Source organism: Dipodomys spectabilis, unplaced genomic scaffold, assembly GCF_019054845.1.
Source record: "Dipodomys spectabilis isolate Male_0828 unplaced genomic scaffold, ASM1905484v1 ptg000054l, whole genome shotgun sequence".
NCBI classification, from domain to species: domain Eukaryota; kingdom Metazoa; phylum Chordata; class Mammalia; order Rodentia; family Heteromyidae; genus Dipodomys; species Dipodomys spectabilis.
In genome coordinates, this window is record NW_024870731.1 from 32,679,233 (window position 1) to 32,692,736 (window position 13,504).

At 44.6% G+C, this 13,504-nt stretch overlaps 1 protein-coding gene across 1 annotated transcript in view; it reads left to right on the forward strand.

The window, feature by feature from the left end:
* The window catches only part of Gxylt2 (glucoside xylosyltransferase 2), a 53,044-nt gene extending 40,528 nt beyond the window's left edge, over nt 1-12,516 (forward strand). Inside the window, exons 6-7 of the mRNA XM_042680136.1 lie at nt 7,134-7,306; nt 12,132-12,516. Of these exons, the coding sequence (XP_042536070.1) occupies nt 7,134-7,306; nt 12,132-12,314 (356 nt within the window). The 3' untranslated portion in view covers nt 12,315-12,516. The remainder of the gene's footprint in view (nt 1-7,133; nt 7,307-12,131) is intronic.
* Nucleotides 12,517-13,504: the final 988 nt, after the last annotated feature.

Genomic DNA, 13,504 nt, shown 5'->3' on the forward strand with positions numbered 1-13,504 from the left:
TCACATCTTGACAGGTGAGTTCTAGCCTAGGTTTACACAAGGGGTTCATCAGACAAAAACCCTGAGGGAACACTAGGAAAACACTTTGTCTGGGCTTTGTATGTTGTATGTACTGGGATCTGGAGGATCCTAACTCCACGTGGGCCAAAGAAAGGTAGATATGACTATATGGATCAGATCAAGCCAGGCTTCATGAGAACTGGGTCAAGGAGTAGAGCAGCAGCCATGAGCAAAAAAATTGAGTGAGATCAAGCAACCTCTAGTTCAAGCCCCAATACCAGCACAAAAAAAAGAAATTCAATGTAGGTGACAAGGAAGAGCATCCAACAAGGGAAGAAGCAGTAGAGGTTCATCTAACGGGAGGGGGACCTGAAACACTCACCCATGTGTGTAGATTGTCTAGGAGCTCGGTGATTGACGTGAGGGAGTCTGAAGGCACTCATGGTGTCCCTCAGTCATGTGACAGGTCACTCCAATGTCCTTATTTAAGGCTTTTACCCTTCCCAGATGTGCTAGAGCCCTGGCCTTGGCTGTGTGATTACACAATAGGCTCTTCACACCAATGGTACCCGACTGTAGGCAGCTGCGAGCACTGTGTTGTTGGGTGAGGGACCCAGATACTTTCCATGAAGCAATGGCAGATCAAGTGCAGGGAGTCTGGGAAGTTCACCAGCCCTGACATAAGCACAAGAAGAAAAGAATGTGTGAGAAGGTGGGGTCTGGTCTGTTGGTCACATTGCAGGGCTCAGAGTCTGCCCAAGGGTTGGTTGGTTTGGTGCATGGAATTAACAAAATGGAGTGAAAGCCAAAGACACCAAAGCAAAAACATGAGAGAAAAGGGAAGTTGAGATACGAAGGAGAAGCAGGTAGCAAGAAAAAGGACCAAGATAATCTTGGTAAAGGAAGGCATAAATTTCATTCATTCATTGAGGCAAAGTATTTCTATATACTCCAGTCTGGTCTCCAATTCATAATCTTTCTGCTGTCTCTGAGTGCTGAGGTTACAAGTATGTGCTACCACACTTAGCTGAGCAGATATCTTTTGAGAACCTACTGCTGTGTGCCAGTCTGGTGGAGGGCATAGTATCAGGAAAGACAGGCAAAGTCTCACTTTCATGAAACCCACTTATTCTTAGAAGTAGACTGCCAAACCGCCACACAAGTTATAATAAGTGGAATGATGAAGGGGATGAATGAAGAGGTGAGGAAGACTGTCAAGGTTGTCAGGAATGAATAAAGAGCTTGCTTGGATTGTGTGATAGGGAAAGTTCTCTCAGAACAACAAATTGCCCTTTTCTGGAACAAGTTACATTTCTGAAGAAGAAGAAAATGCTGGGAAAGCTCAGGTGTAGGTCCTGACAATAAAAACAAACAAATAACAACTAGTAACAATTGGACATTTCAACAGCCTCCATTCTGTTAATAGGGCTAGAAAGGGAGCAGGGCAAGCATGATTACTACAAAGTTAAAAGGACCAGGCTGAACCTATTCCATAATCTTGGGGACCTTAAGAGTATGAAATCATAAAAGTCAGGATCAGTTAGTTCATATAGAGGTTCATAAGAGCTCAGCAGCCCATGAAATAAATAGATTTATGAAAGCATCAGTAAGGGATTTTACACCCACAGGTAATCGGTTAATGAGATCCTTTGTATAAAGTGAAAAATAGCAGAGACTAAGGGCCAGCCTTTAGTCAAGGTTGGCTTGACTTTTTGGTTTGCTTTGTTTTGAATCAGGGACTCCCTGCATAACCTGGGTTGGTCTCAAGCTCACAAATCCTCTTGCTCTTCCTCCCAAAACCTGGGGAAACACACACCTACACACACACAACTTAGGCATTGTCCCTGAGCTTTTTTTTTTGCTGTTCCGTCAAGGCTAGCGCTCTACCACTTGAACCAAAGCTCCACTTCCTGCTTTTTGATGGCTAATTGTATTCTCATGGACTTTCCTGCCTGGGCTGACTTTGAATTGGGATCCTCAGATCTCAGCCTCCTGAGTTGCCATGATTACAGGTATGAGACACTGGCACCAGGCGAACCCATATTTTAAAAAACAAACAAATATAAATGGCAGTGGCTTGAGGTTTGGAGACCTGTTTTCAAACCACTCACTGTGCTTTTTCCTCAGCAGTGGGTAAGACAAGCCGAACATTTTGCTGTGCTGTCTTTTTTAAACATCTGACTTTGACAGCCCTGCTAGCCATGCTTAAAATAGATCCATTTTGGAACAGGTTATTTGTCATGTGCCAGCCACGTGCACGCTAGTGTGTGGGCTCTGAAGGGCTTGGCTTTCCTTCCCAGCCTGTGATGGAGTAGTAGGTCAGTCTCCTCTATACCTTTTCTCCCCATACATGAAATGCAGATTTCAAAGTGTACCCCAGGCAAAGCCCATCTGTGAAATAAAATGCAGCATGCTATATTTAGCAGTCCACTGGTGATTGCCCTTGCTTTGGTTTGTGGAGAAGTACTCTTCCTCACATAGGCATAAGCAGCTTGAGACCTTGCTCTCCCAATATTCCCTGTAAAACCAGTTAGACCACCTCCTAGCCAGAGCTGGTTCAACCAGCAACAGCGTTGAAAAGCTGACATTAATTAATCCCCTCCTCCAGATCTCTGGAGATGTTCCACTTCCTGCTCCAGTACAGCTTTACTTCAGGTTTTCTCTGTCTTGAATCTGTTAAGCCAAAGCAATGGACTTACCTGATTTTACTCTACTGTCCTCCTCCTTTGAAGACATGGCCTTAGTATCAACAAAGCTAAGATGGTTCTTTTATTTTATTTTGCAGTACTGGGGATTGAATTTAAGGCTTCGTACTTGCTAGGCAAGCATTTTTTTTTTGGTGGGGGGGTGTCCGGTCATGGGGCCTGAACTCTGGGCCTGGGCGATGTCCCTCAGCTCTTCAGTTCAAGGCTAGCGCTCTACCACTTGAGCCACAGCACTACTACTGGCTTTTTTCTTTTTGCTTATGTGGTGCTGAGGAATCGAACCCAGGGCCTCAGGCATGCAAGGCAAGTGCTCTACCACTGAGCCACCTTCCCTGCCCCACTAGGCAAGCATTTTGATCACGAGCTACACCTTCAGTCCCTTTGCTTGTAATTTATTATTGGGGGAAAGGGTGGTAAGATCTCTGGTAAATGTTGCCTTGGACCACCAGCCTCCTGTTTCCACCTCCCAAGTAGTTGGGATTATAGGTATGTACAAACCAAACCCGGTTCTTCTAAGACATCTTCTGATATCCAAACATTTTATCATCAGACACCATTTTCTTCAAATGGTCTTCCAAGCCTCCATTTTAGACTGTCAGAATTCCATCCTTATTCAAAGTTTCAGTTTAATAAAACTTGGTGGAATCATCCTCTCATCTCACCTTCCAAAAGGGAACTGTCCTGTCACTGAGCCCTGAAAAAACACCTTCCTTTGGGACCTGCTGTGTCCTGGGCAGAAACAGCACCTTGTCACCTGGGACAACAAGGCTTTGGAGTGATGTGGTAAGCAGGCTCTGGGTTTGAGTACATGCTTGGTCTATGCACTTTTCTTGCTGTGAAAAACTGCAAAGGGAGCTGGATGCTAGTGACTCATGCTTGTCATCCTAGCTACTCAGAAGGCTGAGATCTGAGGATTGTGGTTTGATGTGAGCCCAGGCAGGAAAATCTGAGACTCTTATCTCCAATTAATCACCAGAAAACTGGAAATGGAACTGTGGTTCAATGTGATAGAGTACTTGCCTTGAGCAAAAAAGCTCAGGGACAGTATCTAGGCCCAGAGTTCAAGCCCCTGGACCAGCTAATAACAACAACAACAACAACACAATAATAATGATGATGATGATGATAAAAAATGCAAAGAAAGGATGTAACAATGTGGAATTCATATTTTCTATTTGAGATTCTACAATTGAGGTTCTTAGCAGGTCTTTAGAAATCTATAAAACCCTGAACTGGCAAGCAAAAAAATTTTTTTGTAGATCTTTCTATGTTGCCTATTGAATTCTGGTAAAGCTAGCTCTAAAGCTTTCATTGGATTCTCAGAGAGATCTGTTGCCCACACTAGGTTAGGAATGGTGAGCTCCTGCAGGTGTAGAAACAATCAGAATGACACTTATTACAGGCACACTGTGTGCTAGAAACTGGGCGGGGCTTGTTCCATGTATCTGCCTTCCTCCTTGTCACCTGGTGCAGTGGTTCGTGTCATAAAAGTAATAATCCTGATAGCAGTTGTCACAGTTTACGTTGACTGTGTGTGTTCTGCATTCCAGTCGTGAGTGTAGATGCACCATCGAATAACCCTCCCTATTTCTATGGGCAAGTATTGTATAGGATTTTTCCCATGTTACAGATGAGGAAACCAAAGTATGAACAAGTGATGTCAACTGTTTGCGTTGGCTCAGCGTGGGGCAGAGCTTCATGTTCAAACCCAATGTGTGGGCTTGAACACTTGCTCTCATCCTCTGTTGGTGGCCACAGCTGATATGGAGGCCTCACTGCATGCAAGCCTGGATAATTGGTCCTCTCATTTTTGTCCTCCATTGAAGTTAGATGTTTCAGTGACTCATCAAGGTTATAGATCTAGAAAGTAGAAAAAGCCAAACTTGAACCTACATCTATTTGATTTCAAAACTTGGGCTGTTTCTATTTTGTGCTCTGGCTTTGAGTCCCTTTACTCAATCCCTCAGGGCAATGTTGAGGCTGGAGAGAGAGAAAAAGACTTCTTTTTGTAGAGGATCCAAAAGGACAGAAGAGGCAGAAACTGTCCTCCATGAAGACAAGGACTGGACTTGTCCCATTACTTAATTTGTCCAGCAGACAATAATAATTGTTAGTTCTGTCAATTGGTATATTTATAGACAGGCGATTCTAGGGCAGTTCGTTCAGCTGCTGACAGTAGCAGGTGCAATATATATGTCCAGACAGATACCACATGAGTGATAAGACCCACTGACTTACAAAAGGAAGGAATGGGACTGTGCCAGGCACAACTCAAAAGAGCTTTAAAAGATTTTCATTTTGTTAAATCTCAAATTCACCCCCCCACCCTTGCTCTAAAGTGCAAAAAGGTCACACAGCCATATTGAGCATGGCCATGCATGCCTATAATCCCAACAGGATTATAGGAAGCTGAGACAGGAGGATCCTGAGTTTTAGGCCAACCTGGGCTATGTAGTAAGACTCCTATCTAAAAGGAAAAACTGAAGATAAGAAGGAGGGATGGAGAAAGGAAGGAGGAGAGAGGGATGGAAGGATGGTCACACAGTTACTAGAGCAGTTGAGTTGAAGTCTAGGTAGTGTGATGAAGATGTTCACTGCTCTGTCCTACTTAGGATTGTGTATGTGCCAAGGTAGAGGGAAATGCAAGCAATAGAAACACCCCTGGAATAGAATCTCCTTGACCAGAGGTAGGACTGTGTATTGGGAATGATTAGGAATTGGAGAGAAGGACTTGGATATCTCTGGGCTAGGAAGGGTAGGAATATCACACCACCTGCAATGGTGGGTTTTGGTGCCCTCCCCTTTTCTTGGCTCTCCATCCCCAGGCTTTGTCTAAGTGACTTCTAAGCAGTGGTCCTTTGGAGGGGAAGTGAACAAGCACATGGGTGGTTCTAAGTCTCCAGCACTCTCTCCTGATCTGTGGCAGTTACTGAGAGCTTTGATCTGTGATCCTGTGGCCCCAGCCCTGAAAGGCATCCAGCAGAGTAACTGGGAAGCTAGGGGTCATGAACTTACTGCTAATCGTATAATTTTAGTCACCGGAGGGAAACGTGAGCACAGTAGGATTAGAGCCATTTCTCAACAGCAGCCCTACAGTGATGGGGGTTGGTTCTGTTCATTGCAGGATGAGAGTTCTTCCCTGGCCTGCTGGATGTTTAGAGCACCCCTTAGATGCCAGCCACAGGCTCCCCTACATATTACAACCAACAGTGTCTCCCTCCAAATATTACCAAATGACCCCAAGGGAATGGGGGAGGGGAGACTGACCCTGATTAAGAACCACCTGGTTAGAGATACAGGTGCCCGCACAGGCTAGTTAGTGTGCACACATAGCATGGTGTATATAGCTTTCTTGACTCAGTGTGGGGAATGGAACTTTATGCTTCAGACTTTTTTCCTTTTTCTCTTTTTTTTGGTGCAGATCCTGGGGCTTGAACTCAGGGCTCAGTGCTCTCAGTTTTGTTTTTGCTCTACCACCAAACCATGCCTCCACCTTTGGCTTTTTGCTGCCTAATTAGAGATAAGTCTTGAAGTTTTGTCTGGCCAGGCTGACTTCAAACTTCAGTCCTCAGATCTCAGCCTCCCAAAGTAGCTAGGATTATAGGCATCAGGCACCAACACCTGGCCCCTGTGTGTGTGTGTGTGGGTGGATGGAGAGGGTGAGTGCCCATCCTGAGGCTTGAACTCAGGGCCTGAGCACTGGCCTTGAACTTGTTTTACTCAAGGCTAGCCACAGTTCTATTTTGGCTCTTTTGGCAGTTTGTTGGAGATAAGCATCTCAAAGACTTTTCCTGCCTGGACTGGCTTTGAACCACAATCCTCAGATCTCAGCTTCCTGAGTAGCCAGGATTATAAGCATGAGCTACCAGCCTTTGCTCTCCTTTGCTTTTATAGGTGGTTTTTGTTTGTTTTCATCTGAATAGGAAACATAGCTTTGATTATGACTCTTACTTTGTAGAATTGTCTATAACCTAAAACCTTTAAAAAGAGGGATGATAATGCCAACCACTATTGAACACTACTTTGTGCTTGACACTCACCTGAGCACTTTAACAAATTCATATAAGAGGAAGGCATGTTATGCCTGTTTGACAGGTGAGGAAACTGAATCACAGGGTTGTGATTGGGTGAACCTCGCTTCCATAATGTTTGATACAGTGAATCAGGATTCAGGCCTCATCTCTCCAATGCCCATGTTTGTCTTCCTGTCTTATGCACTGTACCTCCTTCCTTTTTTTCCTGGATAAAACCTACATGATCCCAACAGGTGCCCTTCCAATCCTTGACTCAGGCATTTGACAGCATCATGCTCCTGTGCAGTGAAATCAGGCACAGTGTATAGCTTAACGAAGACAACAAGTTGAATCACCAGACATGCAGCCCACAGCTGACCCTGACTGGAGGCCTGTGTCTTCTTGTGTCCTGCAGAGTGTCTTTATGTGTTTCCCTGCCAGTGGAACTACCGTCCAGACCACTGCATGTACGGGAGCAACTGCAAAGAGGCTGAGCGCGAAGGCGTGTCGGTGGTGCATGGGAACCGGGGTGTCTACCATGACGACAAGCAACCAACTTTCAAAGCGCTCTATGAAGCAATACGAGACGTAAGTGTACCCTGTCCAGAGACACGTACTTATGAGCATGGCATTATGTCAACAGGCCTTTCGCAGGCCATCTATTCCCAAAGATAACTCCTGTGCGATTTGCCATCATATGGAAAAGAAATACAAGAAAAATGCTATTCAAACTTGGTGCTGGTGGCTCATGCCTGTAATCCTAGCTTACTTAGGAGGCTGAGCTCTGAGGATTGTTGTTCAAAGTCAGCCTGAGCATGAAAGTCTATGAAATTCTTATATGTGATTAACCACAGAAAAGCTGAAAGTAGAGCTGTGGTTCAAGTGGTAGAGCATAAGCCTTAAGAGAAAAAGCGAGGGGACAATGCCCAGGCACTGAGTTCAAGCCTCAGAAGCAGTGTAATGTGTGCACATGTACACGCACGTGTGCGTACACACACAATGCAGACACAGTTCCATATATTGCCTGATTGCCAGCTCTAACCCCTTGAGCTATCAGGTTCAAGGTGGGTTATTGGAAAAAAGAGCCAGCCTGGCACTGCCTGGCTTATGCCTTGTGTTCCTAGCTACTCAGCAGGCAGAAATCTGAAGAGTCATGGTTTGAAGCCAGTCAGGGCAGAAAAGTTCTTGAGACTCTATGTCCAAAAGTAACCAGCCAAAAGCCTGACTTGAGGTGTGGCTTAAGTGGCAGAGTGTCAGCTGAGTAAGCAAGCTGAGCAAGCTGGAGGTCTAGAGTTCAAATCTTAGTACTCAAGAAAAATAAATGGAGGAACCAAACTAAAAATAGCAATGACATCTTTTACTCATTTACCCCGTAACAGCATGAGCAAGAGTAAAAAAGAGGTGCCCCCTCCCCAGTGCTCCAGGCACAGGGTGAAGGTCACGTGATGCCCCACAGATAGTGGGAATCTCCTTATGTGCAAGGAGCCCCAGACAAATGGAATCCACATGTTTCTAGCCCTGTGGGCCAGAGAGAGAGGGAGGAGAAGGGGAGAAAGGTAGGTATTGAGTCAAAATGGAAGAAAGGCACCCCAATAAGGAAGCCCCGAAACAGGCCTATGAATGCAGACTTGAAGATAAGCATGGCTAGCCCAGGGCAGAAGCCTGAGCCTTTGTCTGTGATGCCCTCAGGAACTGTGCAGCACTGAGCCTGTCAGGCAAGTCCTGTGATAGCCTGTGAATCTGAAAGATCATAGCCACAGTTCCCCATCCTTGGTTTTGCTTGCCATACTTTCAGTTACCCTAGCTAACTACAGTCCAGATATATTCAGAGGAAAATTCCAGAAAGAGTGGATTAGTTTTAAATTGTGTATTGTTCTGAACAGCATGATGATGTCTCATGTTATCTGCTCTGTACTGATCACATTGCCAACGTATCCACCCTGTATTCCTTTTCCTCCCATTAGTCATTTGACAGCCATTGGTTCAGGTCTAATTACAGTTTCAAGCACCCTCTCAGAGGCTGAGAGTATCCCCCATCATATTGTACCAAGTTTTGTGGGACCTCTAGATCTGCTCTCCTTAAAGAGATGGATCAGCTAATGTTAAGCAAGATTTAGACATACATGAGGTCAGGCAGGGGTGGCTCATGCCTGTCATCCTAGCTACTCTGGAGGCTGAGATCTGCAGATTACAGTTCAAATCCAGATTGGGCAGGAAAGCCCACAAGTCTCTTGACCACCAGAAAACCGGAAGTAGAGCTGTGGCTCAAATGGTAGAGTGCTAACCTTGAGCAAAAGGAAGTGATAGCACCCAGGCCTGAGTTCAAGCCCCGGTACTGGCATAACAAATGTAATAAAATCAAGACATGTGAACTATCTTCTTGCAGCAAACGGGAAGGCTAATGTAATTTTACTTTGTGATTCACCTCCTAAAGTCTTTTGTGTTCCACACTTGGGGAAATGCTGCATTCCCTGAGCTTTCTAGGAGAAAATGAGCAACAGATACTGCTACCTTCCTGAGACTAGAATTCCAAAACAAAGAGCAGGGAGAAGCATCCATGGACCAAATCTGCTTCGTTGCCTGCATTTTTGTAAGACCTGTAGGCTATTAATAGTTTTAAATAGATGAGAAAATTAAGAGAAGAATTTTATAGTGTGAAAAAATTGTATATGAGATTGAGATTTTAGTATTCTACACATGGAGTCCCCAAAGACACAGTATACGTATCCATTCACCCCATCTCCAGTGAGTACCAACAGAGACTGTAGTGTTCACAAAGTCAAAAATATTGGCTAAGCCCCTTCGTAGGGAAAGCTTACCAGTTTGACATAAAGTATACAGACCCCATTAGAGTTTTAGGGAGTACAGCACTGGGGTTTGAACTCAGGAACTTGTACTTGCTAGACAATTTGTGCCATTTCCCCGGCCCTTTTTTGTTTTAGTTTTTTTCTTTTTTCAGGTAGGATCTCACACGTTTTACCTGGGAGTCAGCCTCAGACTATGATCAACCTACCTCTGCTGCCCAGATAGCTGGGATTATAAACATGAACCACCATAGCCTGCCTTTTGATTGAGATGAGATCTTTCTAACTTTTACCCCGGCTTGCCTTGAACCATAATCTTTCCATCTCTACCTTTCCAGTAGCTGAAACTACAGGTATGTGCTTGGCCCTAGAGATTGTTTTCTTGAAGATCTAGGAACCTACAAGGTTTCTAAACAGGCTTTGTCAGAAATGAGGTAGGGAAGAATCTTTGTCACAGTAACATTTTTGGGGGGTACTTGTGAAAATGCATTTTGCCAGAGAACTCTAGCTCAAGAAACCTTGGGAGTTGTTTTCACTGCAGGAGAAGAGCTAAGCATGCACCTATACTTCTTCCTTCTTCTATGTGTCCTGCTGTTGGGGTTTCAAAGGTCAGGTGGTTACATTACATGGAAAATCTCTTCTGCACTGTGGCATTCTCCTACTTGGACACCCTTACACTGATGAGTAGGGGCAGAGCAGCCCCCTGCAGGGCTGCTCTAAGGTGCCATGATCTGGCAGCCCAGGTTTGGAATTGAGCAACTATGGTTCTTGTTTTCCTGTGGTTTGTTTTCTGTGGGATCAGAAAGAGGATCAAATAACAGCTTTATAAAGGAGTCTGTCTGTGCACTCCGTCTATTCATTCAGGCATTTCAACCAGGACAATCACTAATCCCAAATCAATGTGTTACACAGATACTGTCGAAAAAGATGTGTTTCCTAGCTTGGTGCCAGTGTGAATGCCTATAATCCTAGTTACTCAGGAGGCTGAGATCTGGAGGATCGTGATTTGAAGCTAGACCGGGCAAAAACGTTCAAGAGATTCCATTTGAAAGAAAAAAAAAGAAAAGGAGAGAAAAAGAGAGAGAAAGGAAGGAAGAAGAAAGGAAGGAAGGAAGGAAGGAAAGAAGGAAGGAAGGAAGGAAGGAAGGGAAAAAATGGGGGAGTTGGACTTCTTTCAGGGAAGCCCTGCAGGAGAGTGACAGGCTCTGATTTATGTTTGAAAATGTCACCTCGGTGTTTGGTGACAGGGGCACAAGCATGGAACACAAAGACTTTGTGAGACCAACTGCAGTCACACAGACAGGAGTGGGGGCCGGCACTGGCTTGCATGAAGGCAGGAGTTCTCGGAGAGGCTGTGCTTTTTGCTTTTTGTTTTTGGTCAGTCGTGGGGCTTGAACTCTGGGCCTGGGCACTGTCCCTCAGCTCTTCAGCTCAAGGCTAGCACTCTACCACTTGAGCCACCGTGCCACTTCTTGTTTTCTGGTGGTTAATTGGAGATAAGATTTTAGAGGCCTTTCCTGCCTGGGCTGGCTTTGAAATGGGATCCCCAGATCTCAGCCTCCTGAGTAGCTAGGATTATAGGTGTGAGCCACCAGCGCTGGGCAGGGGCCGTGTTTTTGTTATGTAGTCAGACAAAGTTTCAGAACTTGGTGATGGGTTTGCATGTAGGCATGAGGAGGAAAGGAGTGAAAGGTGGCTACCAGGGTTCCACCCTGGCTGGAAAAGACAGATTGAGGTCTGTCCTTGAGGAGCATTATCACTGGTCTAGGTTGTGCTGGGAACGAAAGAGTATCCTCAGGCTAGTCTAGGACAGAAACTTCTTGCAGAGCATCTGTATGCTCAGGCTGGAAAGAAACTTGTGTTGCTGATAAACAATACTGCAGCAGTATTTCTGCTGAACTTTAAAAGCTCTGACGTTTTCTAGGAAAACAGACAGGCCCCCATTATCCTCTCAGGCATCCTGCCTCTTTTCTGGCTCCTCCCCACCTTCTAGTCTTTTCATATAAAAGGTCCATAGTGACTTGATCTACTAGCAGTCTCTCCTCTTTCAACAAGCCTAGAAAAAAATTTTTTTTGGGTGGGGGCGGGGGGGGGGCCGGTCGTGGGCCCTGAACTCTGGGCCTCGGCGCTGTCCCTCAGCTCTTCAGCTCAAGGCTAGCACTCTACCACTTGAGCCACAGCACCACTTCCGGCTTTTTTTTTCTTTTTGCTTATGTGGTGCTGAGGAATCGAACCCAGGGCCTCAGGCATGCAAGGCAAGCGCTCTACCACTGAGCCACCTTCCCAGCCCCTAGAAAAAAATTTTGATACCTGTTCATGACTCAGTTCAAAAGATTTATTTTAGAAAACACTTCTCATGCACATAGCAACAACAAAATATCCAGCTAGTGCCTCTGGCTCATGGATTGTAGTTCAAGGCCAGCCCAGGCAAAATGTTGGTGAGACCCTCATCTCTACCAATAGTTCAGCATGGTGGTGCATGCTTGTCATCCTAATATTCAGATGACTTAAACCGCCTGGCTCCCCCATGTCGTTTGTTAGTAAAAGTGGTTTATGTTTTACAACAGCAGTTCAGTAACTATACTTTTTTTTTCTTTACCATCTTTCAGTTTCCCTTTCAAGACAATCTCTTTCAATCCATGTATTACCCGCTCCAGCTGAAGTTTTTGGAGACGGTGCACACTTTATGTGGCCGCATCCCCCAGGTGTTCCTGAAGCAAATTGAGAAAACGATGAGAAGAGCTTACGAGAGACATGTCATCATCCACGTTGGTCCCAATCACATGCACTGAGCATTTCATCTTGTCACCGTGGACATATGGGTCTTTATGCTACCTGGCTCTTTTCGTGTGTGATTGATCATTGAATGGTACTCCATGACTGTTGAGTTTTAAAAGCCTTGTTAAACATTGCTTAATTCATGACCCCTAAAATGGAATAAGCCTTTCTTTGACTTTATTTTTCTAAAATCCTATTTATCTCTGTTCAATCATTGAAAAAACAAATAGGACCAGGTGTGGTGGTACCTGCCTTTAATTCTGCTACTCGGTAGGAAGATTGTGGAAGCCAGGCCAGGGAAAGTTTGCATGAGCCCCTCTCTGGAAAACAAACAGAAAAGCAAAAGGCCTGGGGGATAGGGCACGATGGTATAGCCCTGAGTTCAATCTCAGTACCATTAACAACAACGTAACATTAACAAAAACAACCCTCATTATTATGGACTTAGCATTGCTCCAGCAGACTTCTTAAGCTGTTAAATGGGAACTTTTCCAAGCCTTCCAACTCCTGTTTAGTGTTGGAGACACCATTTCAGTGGTATGCTGGGTGTGACATTTATCTAGCATTCCCACACTCTTTTTATGTAGTTGACTTCCTCATACACCCTTGTTGTAAAAAGTAGTACTTACATAAAAAACAAACAAACAAAACTTGTGGAGACTCTAGGTCATGGGCAAAACTCAAGAGGAGATTAGACATAATTCTACCAACCCGTGGGAAAGATTTAATATTTTTAATGTATTCCTTCCAGACTCCCTTCCTGAACTCCCATTTCCTAAACTCCTTCTGCATTTTCTGTTATTCCAAGTATTTTAAACAGGTTATCTCCATAGAAGCCACCTTCTGTGCTGAGATTTTTTTATGCAGGAGTCTAAAACATTAGATGCGGATTCTTATGTCTGCAGCATTCTTACAATGTGAGAAGTGTTTACATTTTAGCCAGTTGGGCAGTGTATCTGAAGGTATTTATTTTAAAACTTGCTTAGATTTGCAGAGGACTCAATTGTAAGAAATTTCTATGCAACAATAGCTTCTGAAAGAAATTCATTAACTGTGTTGAGTCCCTGGGGGAAATTCTTTAGCCAAGAACTGTGACTCTGCATTCTGCCACAGACAGACAAAAACATTTGATTTCTAAAGTTGTCTCTAGGTGTGCTCCTGTCTCTTTTGTGAAGAGAAATTCAAGAACTTCAAAATTTATTGT